Raw genomic sequence first — 16218 nt, forward strand, 5'->3', positions numbered from 1 at the left:
CAGTTGAAATCATAGCCACATGGAAAAATGGAACTACAGGACATAGCGAGAACACGTGTACATATTAGTAGTACTTAAAGGTTAACTTTAAGATAGCGAGGAAAATCTAATAAATATCTGCGATCGTAGGAACGTAGCTTTGTATGTACGTATTTCGTGAGAAGAACGATTCTATAAACTAGTGCTGTCCAAACTTTTCTCGGCGTAACTAATCAAACCTCTTAGCGTAAAGCCATTAACTGTATAGAGCACGCGTTGGGCCTAAAAGGCCTATGCTATTATGTTTTATGTTATAAAATCTACATGTCCTTTAGCTACACGTTTTATTCATAGTGTACGTTCCTATCTTTGTAGCTAGTATAGATCCTAATATTCGTTGGAATTGTTAGTTGATCAGTGTTTGTGTAGAGGGCAGTGTATAGTAATGTATGATGTATGTTTAGCACTAATATGATTTTTTATCACTGTGGGGTTAATAGACACCTGAATCGAACGCAAGAATTTTTATTTTTTTCTATTTCTTTTATCACACAATCCCATTAATGTAAAGTTCTGAAGCTTGGGTTGGACAGCACTGGTTTCAACGAAGCTAGAAATGTTGCCGTAAAGATGTATCTTCTAAGGATTTTTTGAAACGAGACACTCCGTGACTTGTGTAGTTCATTTTCAGGATATATCGACACACTTTGTTTTCTGCTTAGCATTGTAGATACGGAAAATATTTAAATACGTCCGAAATACTGATGTATCGTTTCAAAGGACCCGTAAATTTGCAATAAACAAGTTTTGTCTTTAGGGCATGGAGAGTAGATGAAAATGTATAATCGCGTGTAATTTTTATAGTAGGCGACGGTAAAGAGTAATTGTAGAAACTAACATGTATTGATCATTCATATCTCGTTTCCTCTTTAAATATTAAGACTGAATCAAATGTTCACTTAGCGACATGTGTTCAATTGACATAGTACAGTAGAACTCCGTATGACCTTACACGAGACTGAATTCACTGAGCTAACGTTCAGCTCTTTTGTCGGAAAGACGAATGAAAATATGTCGTACGAGGTTACGTTATCAAGAAAATAAATTTTGAAAGAAAGTGTGTTCTCAGACGATTTTGGAGAAAAATTTGTGGAACCGAAGATAGAAATTTGTATAACTTTCGGTAACTAGACTTGGAGATTAACAATAATTATTATAAATATCGTTTATATTGTTTCCGTGAATCAATTTAAAAAAATTTCTGTTCGCGTTGTTGCAAATATCTGCTAAAGTGGTTCCTGCCGCTTTCAACTGTAAGCGGTAAGAATAATTGATCTACTTTCTACATATAATTATGTCAATCTATTCCTTAAGTAATGCTTGGAAAATGTTCAAAATTCATTTTACTTCAAAACGAAACCTCGGTAAGTTAAAAACGAATCTCTAAAAGACGAGCTTAATCGTTGGATGAGTTCTGGGATGAACAAGACCAGTTGCGTGCGATTTAATCGAGATCTTTCAGATCGGTTTTGATTGATTATAATTGTATATTCTTTTAATTTACAAAATTTCATAGCAAAATTCACAGAAAAAACTTCTACTTGCATTAAGTAGGCCCTCTATTTGCCAGAGTGATTAACTCCACAAAAATATTACAATATAAAAAGGACCAATTAGGAGCTTTGGCGTTAGAATTTGAAAAAATTCAAAAAGGGGAGTTTGTCACTTTGTCCAGTGAACGGCTCAAATATTACAATCTACGTTGAATTCGGAAAGACAGAAGAAAGCCCGGGCAAAAGTTTTCAATTTACAACAAACATTCGAATTTCTCGCCCTTTAATACGTTGTTTGAATTTATTTTTGTTTCCTATATGAATACGAATGTCTTATATGTCTTTGTCCAAGTGTTTTGTCCAGAACAAGCTCGAATTAAATGAAAATCTACCGTATCGTAGTATTGATTGCCAAATATTCCAGCAGAAACGCAAGATTGCCAAACATCATTCTCATGAACTGCCAATTTTCGTACTCAGGAAGCTGTGTTGTAACCGGGCCGAAATATGTCTGGCCATTTCGACCGACGTGATACCGCGTATCGCTTGCCACGTGAATGTTTCGAGTATGCCAATGTCCCAATTTTTGTATTTTTGTACATATTTATCGATAGTTATGCCCATAAACGTTAGTTGTAACGAATAAGTGCTGCAGTATGCCGAGTCAGATAGATCCTTGTACATAATGAAAGAGACGTCGACGCGAGAAAAAACGATATGATGTACAAACCGCGGCCGTTACGGGCACAATAAACCGATTGATACACGATGCTTCGTTGTTCCTTATTTTCACGCACCGGTAACACTCGTTTGGAGCCTCTCCACCAACGGCTTGAAACAGTTCCGAAAGTAACTGTTTCAAACTGTTGTATAAAGGTTCTGATTGAAACAGTTATGCAGAACCTTTATTCTGAATAAAGGTTATGAAGAATTTAATGTTCAGACTATAGTAAATCATCGATGAGCGTTCGAAGGCTCCTCGACACTGACAAGGAGAAGTAAGTACCCAGGTGTAACGCTGACTATTTAATGAGGTTCAGCACAATGATAGAGCTTGAAATTCTGAAACCAATGGTATTATTTCAGCCGCATACGAACATTACTTTATGAGATATTTAATATTCAGTGCTAAGGAGCCTTCGAACACTCATCGATGATTCACTGTATATCAGTCTCAGTTATGATTCTTATACAGCTTCCATGTCAGTATTATAACTGTTATTTTTTAGGTTTTATGACAGTTCCAAAACGGTTACAGAATTTTACAGTAAATGACATCACAGCATATTATGCTTATACATATATTACTGTATACGTATATATTTACTTACATATTCATAATGATTTAATACAAATTGTGCTTAGTAATCTATAACTGTAATATGTTATGATTTCAGTTGCTGTAAAATTCTGTACAATCTCTACGAGAATCGGTTCTTCGTAACAGTTATTCGGAGTAAAGAATCTTTACAACTGTTTCAAGAACCGAAATCGATTTCACAACAGTCTTCAAACCCTGCTTTCTCCACCCTTTTTCCATGAACGGCGCGATTCCCTTCGACCAGCTATTTCTGGCGATTCCTCCGCCGCCGTGTGGCTGCAGCAACAAGGGGGGCGGCGGAACCGGGAGAGTTTTTGTTTTCTCGGAAATCGTTCATCAAACCGTGAGATATCGTCTCGTAAACGACTCCTGTAATTCGTGTTGCATCCCCACGACGTCGACTGTCGGGGGTGATAAAATTAATGGCGGCGTCCTGACGTCTTGTTTGAAATGACGGATGGTCACGCGCCTAATTTTCCGGTGTCCCTTGCCGGTTCTGTTTCGCGTGTAATCGGATACACCGTCGACAAAAGAACACGGTCTTGGGAAAGGGTTTCTAGATTGTCTCCTTGACGAAGTCGAGGATATTTTATTTGAATACTGAAATAGCAAGTAGGGGCATGGGCGTAACTAGCTCATCAATCAGAGGGAGGATAAATTGATCTGATGATAAATTTCATAATATTACTTAAAATGAATTTTAGGTTTATTTTTACATACAAACCATTAGTTCATATAGTATAATATTTTCCTCTTCTGGGGGAAGGGGAAGGTGGCAAATATTTAATTTTTTCCTCTAGGATAGGACAAAGACCACTTTTCTCTCTCGGTGAGAGGGGGGGGGGGCGGTAAATGCCTTTCCGTAGACTCTTCCCCTTCCTCCTCGTCTACGTCCATGAGTAGCAATCTGAAATAGGATATAACTTCAATTCGGTTGTTTATTTAGAATTAACAGTGACAGTGTTACTTTAGAATTGAACAAGATCCCATCTATGTCTTATGAATTATGTTACGTGTGAAATCGTGATATTGGAAATTATTTGTTGAAGTAAAGTAAATTTTCGAAATGACTAGTCCTGATCTTTGACGTATTGTTCTGACGTATAATAAAAATGTTATATACGTGCACACTAAGGTTGTAAATTTACATTTGAGATTATGAAAGTATTATTGAGAAATAGTGTCTGAAACCAAATCAGATTTCATTAAACTGTTTTAAAGAATTAGAAGATTATGAACTGTATTTATGAACTTAATTAAGCTTTTGAAAGTAATTAGAAGTCGAGTTAACAAAATGTGAAATTCCATTATTGAAATTCGATAATAATCGTAACGATATTAGGAAATCAGGCAATGACATTAAAATTTACAAGCTTGAACTCGGACTATGTACAAGTTGTAAGTATCTTTTTCAACACTGTGTATATGGGATGAAAATAATCTTTCTTTATATTCATGCTGAAACATCAATTGTCATCAACTGAAAAAGATAACTTTATATTATTATACTAAATTATACACTACTCACTTTTTAGTAATGCTCCCAAAATCGTGTTTTCACATTATTACCAACGATTTTAAAACCAATGTAAGGGTTGAAATTTTAAAAACGTAATTTTATTACTACCATTTTTTATAATTTTCGTAAAAATTCAAAGCTTCCTCAAAAAACAGTGTGAAAATCTTTACAAATGCTCTTTTGTAACAAATACTACGTCAATAACGTTTTCTAGTAAAATTACATCAATGTTTGTAAACTATCTTCTTTCATGAGAAGTCGAACCCACACATATATGCAGAAGTTTGATGGTGGAAACAATTCATTGTGGGATATTCCTTGTGGAAATTTCTTGAATACAGGGAACCCCTCAGGTCATAAATTTTTCATGTGTTTGCATTGTCAGGAAGCAGCGGAGAGCCTCGTGTGCCCTTGTGATTTCTCAATAACGCGAATACGATTAGGCATGGTACATTAGCCACTCCGTTTTCTACGCTCCATCAGCAGTAAATGCGTCTGGAAGCGAGGCATGCCGGTAGTTCCCGGGATACCGGACGTTCTCCGCGTACAAAAGCACGAAAACAGTGTGTGTGTCTGCAAACAGTATGGATAGATAAGTAAGTACGTATAAAAAAACTATACTTTAATATTATTCAATAAATAAACTACCAGGAAATAGTTAAAATTTATTACTGGACCGTACGTTATTAAGAGGCACAGTGGTTGTGTCTTCTACATCAAATGTCAAAACAATGTCACATTTTCATATACTAATTTACGTAAACTAAAATCAAATACAAATATTACATGTTCGATTAAAACTAAACTAATCATTTTGTTTAATGTTATTAAAATTTCTTTTCACCACTCACTCGTAGTGCACAGAGATATACATAAAATTTCCATCCTATTTAGATGTGAACCATATGTACAGTTTGAGCTTTTTAACTTGTTTATTATGGTGTTAAATCTAACATTGTATTCCAAAAAACAAAAAATGGATTATAAAATGGTTGCAAATAACTCTAAATAACAGATTAATTTTATAGGAAATTGTACGCAAACAATGTCGTTTAACTGTTTATTATTTGGTCTTTATAAAACGAGAAGTAAAATAAAAAATTGTTCCAGATCATAATTATAACATTTAAAAATATATTAATATTGAATTACAGTAAAAATCTAGTGTTTGAAATTCTTTTTAGGAAGTTTTTTAACCTGCAGTAATATTATATTTAAAATTAGTTATATATATATATTGTTTAGTTTTGTACAATATATGAAATAACACGCATTCATGATGAAATATTCAGAAAAGTTTATTTGTAGATTCAAGTTTTAATAAAAGATAGTTATCAATTGTTGTGGAACCACAGAGATTTCGTTATGCAATAACATTAAATTATTTGTGTGTCATTCAATCTTACAACAAAATTGCACGGACCTTTGTTCTCCAATTCATCAATCGATGAATTACATAGTTCATCCACGGAGAATTAGTGAAATTGAAATTTTATGAGTACAATGACATTTTTTTAATAAAAGTGAAATTGGTAGAACGAAAAATAAAATATTTTTCAAATCTTTAAGAACAAAGGTTTGTACAATTCTGTTATAGGATTGAATGACGTAAAAATTTAATGTTATTGCACAACAAAATCTTTTTGGTTCTACGTTAAATAATAGCTATTTTTTTAAAACTTAAATCCAAAAATAAATTTTTTTCAATATTATATCATCATACATTCTATGAAAGTAGACAGTATGTAATTCTAATTTTAAATATAATATTACTGCAGGTTAAAAACTTTCTAAAAAGAATTTCAAACATTAGATTATTACTGTAATTCAATATTAATATATTTTTAAATGTTATAATTTTAGTTTAAAACAATTTGTTATTCTTCTTCTTGTTTTGTAAAGAACCAATAATAAACAATTAAATGGGGTTGCTTCTATACAATTTACTGTAAAATTAATCTGTTGCTTAGAATTATTTGCAATCACTTTATTAAGTCCATTTTTACTCGTTGGAATACAATGTTTTAGCGCTCTTGTAAGGCAATGTTAGAACATTTACGTAACTTGATTTCCTCCAATCGACGGATAATCACCACAACACGGAGTTCATTCGTAATTGCACGGTTATACTTCAAAAGACAACTTGAAAGTGTAATCATTATTATATGTGAAAGACAACACCATAAGTTATGAAATTAAGCAAGAGATAATTTCAACAAATTAAACAAGTTTGTGCAATTATTGACGATAATAATTATACATAGTCGTGTAGATTATAAAAGATTTTTGCTTTGGTATGTTATTAATTTAATAACTGAGATTAATGAAAGTAAATAACCTTACTATGTACTATATGATTTTTCATGTCTTTGTTATTTCCTTGAAATTGATACGTTTAATTTAACAAAATTTTAAACACGAAATTTTTTGTGGTATAACATTGAGTAACATACGTGTCAGAAAACAACTGTAAAACTTTATCTTTTGTATTATCCAATGCAGTGATATAATTTCTGCATCAAACATAAATCAAAACGGAGGTTCACTAAATGATAATCTCCAACTAACAAAAGGATTGCTAAACATAAATTAAGTATATGATCGATTGTTATATCCTAGTCTCAAACGTATACCTGCTAATAAAAAGTATTATACATGTGTAATAAGAATTTAATACTTATTATAAAACAGAAGAATTACCTTTGTAATTGAAGCGAAGTTGGTTGAAAGAATGATGTAGATTACAATAATCAAAACAATTAGTCGATGCGAGGGGAAATTTATATCTTTAAAAAATTATTTCTTTTTATGTGTATTTAGCACCACATCAATAACACATACGTAGTTATTAGCGACAACGATTCAAAATAAGTATGCTATGCAGAATATTGCAGAATTAGATTCTGTTACAAAGTCTGGTGTCTTTCAAAATGTTACTTTTGATACACATTAATAATCATTGAAATTGTCACTTAGGGGTGCTTTAATTTGGAATTGAGTGAGATTTGAAATATTTAGAACATGTCAAGAAAACATCACAATCACCAGGAAGTGTTACAAGTAAAAAATTTGTATTTTATTGCGTGAAATGTCTTCTAATACGTACATCCATCATCCAGAAAAATGTCATAAGTTGTTTAACGCTTTCACTGCCATGCGACCCACATATGGGTGACGCTATTAAATTAAGAAAACAGAACTTTCTGCTGAAATACTGAACACAGTAAATTTCATTAAGTCCTACAAGATTCGAGAAAATTGAAGGAATACTTAGTGTAACAAATCGAATGTTCAAAGTTACAAATTTGTTTAAAAATATTGCTTTAACTATCGGAGAAGTTTTCGACATTGATCTGGCAGTCAACGTGTTAGCACTAAAACTACCAAAATTGAATGCATATTAAATTAAATTGTATAATACAATAATATACAGAATATACAAAACAACCTAGCATAGTATACCATAAAATAAAATGTGTAATAAATTAAAAGTCAACCTAAATTCCGTCAAAAGCACCATTATAATTTCAGTAATGGAAAAATAGTAAATCTATAATCCGTCATTTTGACGGGTTTAGGTAGTTCTATGTAGTGTTAATATTTTAAATGTTATGTAATGAATCAATTTCTTTTCATTTTCCTAAAAAGTTACGCGGGTTTCGACTTACGACAGTGCGATATGAAGAACTACTTTCGTTTGTTGCCAGTTTCGAGGCATTAAAATGCAAAAAGGTTATGTCATCGGGTTCCACGCGACGTTATTAAACGCGGATTAAGTCGGAACGGTGATTAAGAAATCGATTATTGCAGCCCGTAAGGGTTGGTAGATGCAACGAGGGTTTTAATGAATTTCAATGAGCTTTCAGGACCCTCCGTTTGCTCAGAGGCTTAGTCAAACGATAAACGTAAACGAGGGAATTTAAAATTGCTGTAACCCCCTGCACACGGGCCGTAGCGATTGCGCTTGAACAGGGTGCATTTCAGAGTAGTCATTCTTTGTTTTTCGCGTCGAAAGAGCAACACAACATCAATTACGGTCCCTTTGCGTTTTTTTCTTCTTCAGATCATTCACCATATCCTTTTTTAGTGAGAGCCGTTTTACACATTCTGCGTCAATATTACGTCATAGTGAAAATTTTACAATAAATATATTTGACACTAGGACTACCGGCGATAAACATATACCTATTCCTATCGGATCGATAAATATGATAAACTTGTGAAAATATTCCAATTTATAAATTAACGAATTTCTGCATTTTCATATTGCAATAAAAGTTGTGACAGACCTGAGGGATGCATTGTTGTAACACTTTAACCATCGTTATAAGAATGTATTAATCAGCCCTTCTGACTGCTTCGGTAGTTTCAATGTTAATACTCGAGTACGTTTTCGTTTTATAGAATCTATTCGTATACACTGATATTAAATAGGTACAATTTGAAAAACAGCTTTCTAATATAATAGAACTAATAAGAGAATACAATACAGCATACGTAAAAGTTAAGCTAAGAAATTAAATAATAAATATGCTCGATTCTTTGATATAACATAACTGAAATCTTTCTTTTCAATACTGAAGAAACTTTCTACCACTGTTTTCTTATCATGTATTTGGACATTTCGATTAAATGTTTTAGAAAATTTTAATTTTTTCGGTATATAAGTTACTTAAAATTTGTAAAAATATAAGAAGTATGTTACCATTCATATTATTCACATTATGAAATTAAATATTTATATTTACATTTAGTTAATAATTTATGCACCACTGTTTTTAATGTCTCAGCGATCTCTTTAGTGGTACTCTAGTGATAACTGATGCGACAAGTTGATCACTTTCAACGGTTGAAAATTCACCCTACCGCAATCACTGCGGCGCAGTGCATCTTCTACAGCGAAATCTCCTGTTTTAAATTGTTCAAATTATTTTCGACATGTACGATCACTCACATTTTTCCATACACCGCATAAATCTTTTTTAGGATCTGAGTGATATTTTTGCCCCTTTGAAAGTAATAAAGCATTAGGTCCCGGAATTGCACTTTCTGGTTTTCTATTTTCAAATTAATCACACACAAGTTTTATTATTCCAATATTCACGTCTTTTTAGAAACTCTTTTCATTTATATATTTCTCGTTTCTTTGTATTCTGTTATAAAATAACAATAAACAAATGTCATTACGTAGAGAACAATCGTGTGCATATATTAGTAGATAATGTGCCCATTGGTACACGCAATCTTCCATAGTCTTTTCATACAATAGTTATATTAAATCAGTTTTTAAATAGAAATTAAAATCAATTTTTTATATTAGAAGGGTTAAATCGTTTGAATCTGCATGAGTCTGATATTTCTTGGAGTACTAACCGCTTCATAAGTAAGTATGTTAGGATGGTGAAGTAATTTCTGCGAATGGTTGCTTGCACATTTTGTAGCTGCCTGTTCGACCAAGGGAATTTTGAGCTCTTTTCGTAATGTGTCATTGGGTATAAACCATGTCATATGTATGATGATACGTAGCGTTTTTTTCTAACGAAATCAATCAAAAATTTCAATGTTGGAGGTGAATGTCCAGATAGCACATGATGCCTCGAAGACGCCCATTTTACGGCTATTTTAGGTCTGAAGCACCTTTAAGCCATCTTCAAATGTGCTATCTGGGTGTTGAACCCCATAGTTCTATACCGTCGTATATCCGTATTGGCTTTAATATGCATTTATATAATGTAGTTTTAAAGTTGACTTATAGGAAGAATTTAGGTGCTAGTAACCTTTTTTTTAAACCGAAAAAATATCAGTAAACACAATGATATCCCCAATAGCACAAAAAGATCTTTACATGTCCTAGGAAGGTCCTATTTACAAAGTGGAACAAGAGTCAACATTCTCAGAACGTTTCCCGAATCTGTGAAAGTAACATTCCCTGTACGTTTTGGGAACGTTTGAAGAGATTTTAAAATTGCGGTTAGGTTTCATTCCGTACAAGGTGACAGGAGTTAGGTTAGGTTGATTTGTATTTAACAAATACAAGATTAACTTTCCTGCGATTTCAACACTTAGTAAAAATTAGATCTAGTTAGTTTCTGGTAATAAATAAAAGGTTAAATTTCCTATAAGGCATTATATAATGCCAAGTAGATTGTGTTTATTTCTATTTTCACAGCAAAACTGATTCTGTGTTGGTTAGAGACAGTTTAAGAAAAAATATGTTTTTTCAACTTTCTTGAGGTTTTCGCACAAGACCACTAGTGTCGTTACACTTCTGTATTGATTATTTAAAGACTGACACCTTGTTCATGAGGTTCCATCACCTTGCACGGAATGACATAGGCAAACATACTAAACGAAACCATCCGAAATTTAAGTCTTGAGAACATCCGTATTGACTTTTGGGACGGACGTTTCTAGAACATCCGAAATTTAAGTCTTACGAACGTCCTAGGGACGTCCAAAATGGACGTAGGACATTCGGATATAAACTGTACATGAAACGGACGTCCTTAGGATGTACGGTGCTATGTGGGATATAATTTATAGGTTGTTATACGGTTGGTAATGCATAAGATCAATCGGTTTCATCTGTCGGTAGAAAACGAACGAACTTTTTAATTCAACCCAATATTTTACCTCATTCTTCTTTTTCATTCTTTATTAAAGCATAGACGTAACATCCGACTAACACAAAAGGTAGAATTGGCGTCTACGTGAAACGTAAAGAGTACCTACTATTGTGCAAAACTCAGTTCTCCTCTTCTCGGAATTAAATCTCTCCAATGTCCAAACTAAACCGTAGAATACCATGAAAGACCTTCAACCGGGTACAACCAATGAAATATTAACTGTTCGTTGCTCGATTCCACTTTTCAATCTGCATACAATCACCGACACTTTCATACGTTCTTAATTAGGCATAACACCGAAATGCTCGCGGTTACCTAAGATCATGCCTTAGATAACGCCTTCAGGAAGCAATTAAGATCACCGATTCGTGTCCGTTCGTCGGGAGTGATCTCTTCGCACGTCAAATTACCCCCTTATTTTTCTGTTCTGCCAGTTTACAGAGGCCATTGTAATTTTCTTACACGTGCGCGGCAATCATAGTCATTACCGTACTATACACATCCTGTCCCAATGCTTATCCTTTCCTTGAAGCGATTTCTTTGCGAGGCAGTCAAAGTTCGTCGTGAAAAACGACGATACCAGTCGAGCATACAATGGAGAGACGAATGAAAAGAATTATTCTCGCGGTCCTGTGGATGACATTTACCCTGATAAATTTCGCGTCTTGTACGGAAGTTTCATCACAGATTAATTTCGGCTTGGAACAAAATAGCGGGAGTCTCGGTGACCCCGATACGAAGGTCGTCGTGGATTTTAATAAAATCACTGGCCGGTCGGAACACGGTTATTTAAGATCCTGCGGGCTGAAGAAAAGGACCAGCAACCTTGGACGCGTGAGTGAGCACTTGATGCTTTGGGTTTGAAGATTTTGTTTACATTGTGAAAAATTTAAATAATCTAAGGCTATACCAGGTGATTAAAAAAGGATTCCTAACTTCTAGGGTAGATGGTACTCGACAAATGATTAAAAAAATGTCCTAATAACACATGGGTCAAAAAATTAATACTTTTAAATTTATAAACCATTTCTTGTTTAGGTTAAAACTACTGACTTTCTCGCTTCGAGAGCTATCGTGTCGCATGGAAACTATGCATTACCTTATCATTTCTTCATTTCTTGCTTAAAAAAGATTTGCCACAATTATTAATAATTTTTTTACAATTTTCTTCATTGTCTGCACACGGCACGACAGTTCCCCAAGCAAGAAAGTCACTCACTTTAACTAATACCAAAAATTGTTTATAACTTTCCAAACATTCATATTTCGACCTATGTTTCTTAAGAATTCTTTTCATAATTTGGCAAGTACTATTTACCTACCGTAGAAACTATGAACCCTTTTTTTTGTCACCTTGTATATCTTGTACATTTTATATATGTATAACTTTGTTTCAGTTTTCTACGTTGTTTGTATCGAAAATATCGCAATTGAAGTTCAAGCAGCAACTTTTTCTTATGATATTTACGGTTTTTATCAGCAATTATTGGAAGTAGTTTCCTTCTGAAGGGATATATTGTTCATGATAATTATAGAAACAATGGAAATAGCTCTAGTAATTCTTCGTGAACATGATGGAGACAGTAGTTAGTCCTCGAAGCCTTATGAATGTCAAAATGATTTTGGATTGTCAGTTCTGTGTCTTCGTTTACAATTTGGGTAACAGGAATTATGAGTTTAGTGTATTATAGAAGAATCAGCCGAATACACTGACTAATCAAACTGTGAGATACTTACCTTTTGAGATCAAGATGTTGTGTAATCTCATGACTCGTAAGGCCAAAAGTTTCGACCATTATCTTTTCCACCATCTCGAAAAAGAATTACCAGAGCCATGCCCAGAGTGTCTGTAATTATTATAAACAGTATACAGTAAATCCACGATCAGTGTTCGTTGAATCCTCGGCAGTTACAAGGAGAGGTCCCCAAGTGTAACGTTGACTCTTTAATTAGGTTGAACACAGTAATAGAGCTTGGAATTCTGAAGCCAATGATATTTGTTTTAACCCTATATAGTCATTAATTTAGGAAATATTTAATGTTCGATGCCGAGCAGCCTGCGAACACTCATCGAGGATTTACTGTATCTCTTTAAAGGAAGACTATTTTTAATATTTGATCATAAGAAGCATCATTGTTTTACAGAAAACTGGTGTTTTAATTTCGGTTTAGAAACTTTTGGGACAGTATAGAACAGACCATTCTAATTGAATATTTTCCCAAACCTTTCTTTAAATGACCCTACATAATTTGTTAACAAATGAACAGTGGAATCAGGGCCGTTCCTGGGTTATTGGCCGCCCGGGTTCAAAAACAGTATCGCCGCCCTTATTAATTTAATATTATTCAATTAAGTATTTGATACGCAGGGTTTACTTTTATACATTTTTTAAAAGGAATATTTTATTCCACATATAAGTACGAAACTAACGTATAATATTGGTAATAATAATGTTATGGTTGATAAATAGCGACCATTAATTACCTATACGAATTTATGTAATCTATCAAATACGGCTAAATGTCATATGCTATTTTGGGGTGTCCATAAAGGTATGTAGTTCCTTCCTGTATACGAGTACTGTTACAAAGATTAGATATACAATTAATTTGATTAAATTCTGTTGGTCTAAAATTTTCATAATCATCAGAAAACTTTTGATTATTATTTTTACTAGTCCAAGTTTTACATATACTAAACGATCTGCGGCGAGTTTGGCTGCCCAGATGCGGGGGCACCTTCTGCACCCCCGCTAGGAACGACCCTGAGTGGAATAGTTACATTCGAAACGCAACAGGTTTGATATAATACAGGATTGTATATATGTTCTTATATTTCATTAAGTTGTTACTGTGTTCTTGAAGGATATGATTGTATTCTTTCAGTTACATAGTTGTAAGTAAAGTAAAAATTAAGGCTTTTTACTAAAGAAACAACCTTGTAGGATGATTCGACGAAACTATCGAATGTTATCGATAACATCCAGATCATTATCAATGGTCAAGAAATTAAACCAAGCGTCGATGGTTGCCAAAATGGTTTCTGCAAAGTATCCGTGTCATCCACCTGTGATGATGAGGGCAACATAATAACCGACGTACACCTTAGAATGGTAACGAAAGCCGAGACCGATCTTCAGATCAATGATATTCCAGTTGTCGATGGACTTCGTGGCGTAGAAACATCGCGTGACCAGCCTGTCGATCACCACCACAGGATTCCCTCAAGTCCAAGCACATATTTACGTAACAATTTTCCGCAGGTAACTATTCTACACAGTATCATCTTGAACACAACTTTTTAAAAAGTTTGTTAAATTAAACTTCAACCATTGATGTTCCTTTTTTATCGATTCAATAATAGAAATAGACTCTAATATTATATTTGCTTAATTTCATGAAATTTCAGTTTGATTCTCTAAATAATTATTGAATAGAATGTTTCCCAGTAATAGTCGGAATAAAATTTAAAAGGTATTGTTGCAGAACAATAATTTAACGAACAGACTTTATATTGAATAAGTAAATGTGAAACGACTAAAGTAATACGTGCGAATTAAAATTCATTAAATTAAAATCACAATATGAGAAAGTATATAACTTCATTTAAATAATAGGTATAAATTAGCCAGACCTATTAGTTTTATTCACAATTTCTGACTATTATGTATTTTTTTATGATTAAACAAGTTCTCTTTTTTTTTAAGTTGTAGCTTACGTTCTTTGTCGTAATTCCAAATATTTACTACAGTGTATAAGTAAGTGAGTTACAGTTATTTTCACGTTTTGGCACAAATTGGAGGATTACTTTTTGAGAGTAAACGAGATTGGGTTATCTATGTATGTCCAATTTTGATTCGGGAAATCACAATTTGCTTTATTCTTGTTAGATCTTGTGGTACCGATATTTTCCTCAGTTATGAAGCTATTGTTGATTGTGTGGATATGTGCTGATGGTGTATTTTTCCATTTTGTTTCCACTACTATGTATCATGTTTAATTTGTTAAAGGTGTGTCCGTATAGATCAATTAAAGTTAAAGGTAGTAGAGTAAGAAACAACTACTTACATACGTGATATAACTGAATATTGTGGTCACTAATAACCGTTTGTAATTAATACGTCTTAAAAGAATAAGAGAAAAAAAACTTACATTGTATACCATAGTCTGATAGGTATATGTATACATACAATTAGAAATACAAATATAGAAGGAAGATCGTCGTACGTTCATTATTTTTCAGAAAGGGCCTCTACGTTCGTCACTTGTAAAAATTTAACCAGTACATACATAAGTGTGTCGTGAATTAATATAAATAACATTGAATATCAACTCTTTATACTTTATTTGGTAATTACATATTCGGAATAGGGGCGACCTAATCGATTCCAATGACCTTGAAATATGTTTCATGTCCAGCGTGTCTATAATTATTGTGAACAGTATACATATCTCTTTAAAGGAAGACTATTTTTAATATTGGATCATAAAAAGCATCATTATTTTACGGAAAACTGGTGTTTTAATTTCGGTTTGGAAACTTTTGGGATAGTATAGAATGGACCAATTAAATATTTTCCCAAACCTTTCTTTAAATGACCCTAAAGATGTTTCAAGTAAAAATTCGGTGTATTTTTTTTCTATACGCATAACCACCGCTCGGATTTAGTTTCAGAGATATGCGTAAAAATAATTGTATACAAACCAACTCAGAATTACTTTTTTTCTTGAGCTGTCTCTAAACAACTTTCGAAAAAGGCTCAGAATGTTGATCTTGACAACATATTTCAAGGTCATTGAAATCGGGAAGACACCCCTAATCGAAACAATTACCCTTTATTTAAATAAAAAGTAAAAAGAAGTGAAATAAATGATTCCAGATTCAAACTCGTTTTCGAGACGGTGAACCTTGGTATCAGGGTGGTAGAAACTTTCAAAGGCCTCAAATTATCTGGCATTACCACCGCCCGATAAATTTCGCAGGCGGACGATTCCCCCAATATGGCGGACGTCCAGCTGGCGCACCGGTCGTTGATGATAAGATAGAAGCACCTCTCAGCAAAACCAAAGGAAACAACGACTAAAAAGCAACTAGTCACACGATTGTAGAATCTTTTCGTTGTAAGTAATATTGTATTATACTAAAATACAAGCGCTATAAAACAATGATGTATATTTAAATTCCGCTTCGTAAACGGAAATTTTGTAAAAAGAAAACTA

At 33.3% G+C, this 16218-nt stretch overlaps 1 protein-coding gene across 1 annotated transcript; it reads left to right on the plus strand.

Annotated features, from left to right (window-relative positions):
* Positions 1 to 11592: 11592 nt before the first annotated feature.
* On the plus strand, positions 11593 to 16082 carry LOC107193462. The gene is made up of 3 exons (XM_015582908.1): positions 11593 to 11832; positions 13944 to 14261; positions 15879 to 16082. Exons 1-3 carry the CDS (start codon positions 11593 to 11595, stop codon positions 16080 to 16082), a joined length of 762 nt encoding a protein of 253 aa, XP_015438394.1.
* Positions 16083 to 16218: the final 136 nt, after the last annotated feature.

Source organism: Dufourea novaeangliae, unplaced genomic scaffold (genome assembly GCF_001272555.1).
Source record: "Dufourea novaeangliae isolate 0120121106 unplaced genomic scaffold, ASM127255v1 scaffold6, whole genome shotgun sequence".
Taxonomy (NCBI): Eukaryota; Metazoa; Arthropoda; class Insecta; order Hymenoptera; family Halictidae; genus Dufourea; species Dufourea novaeangliae.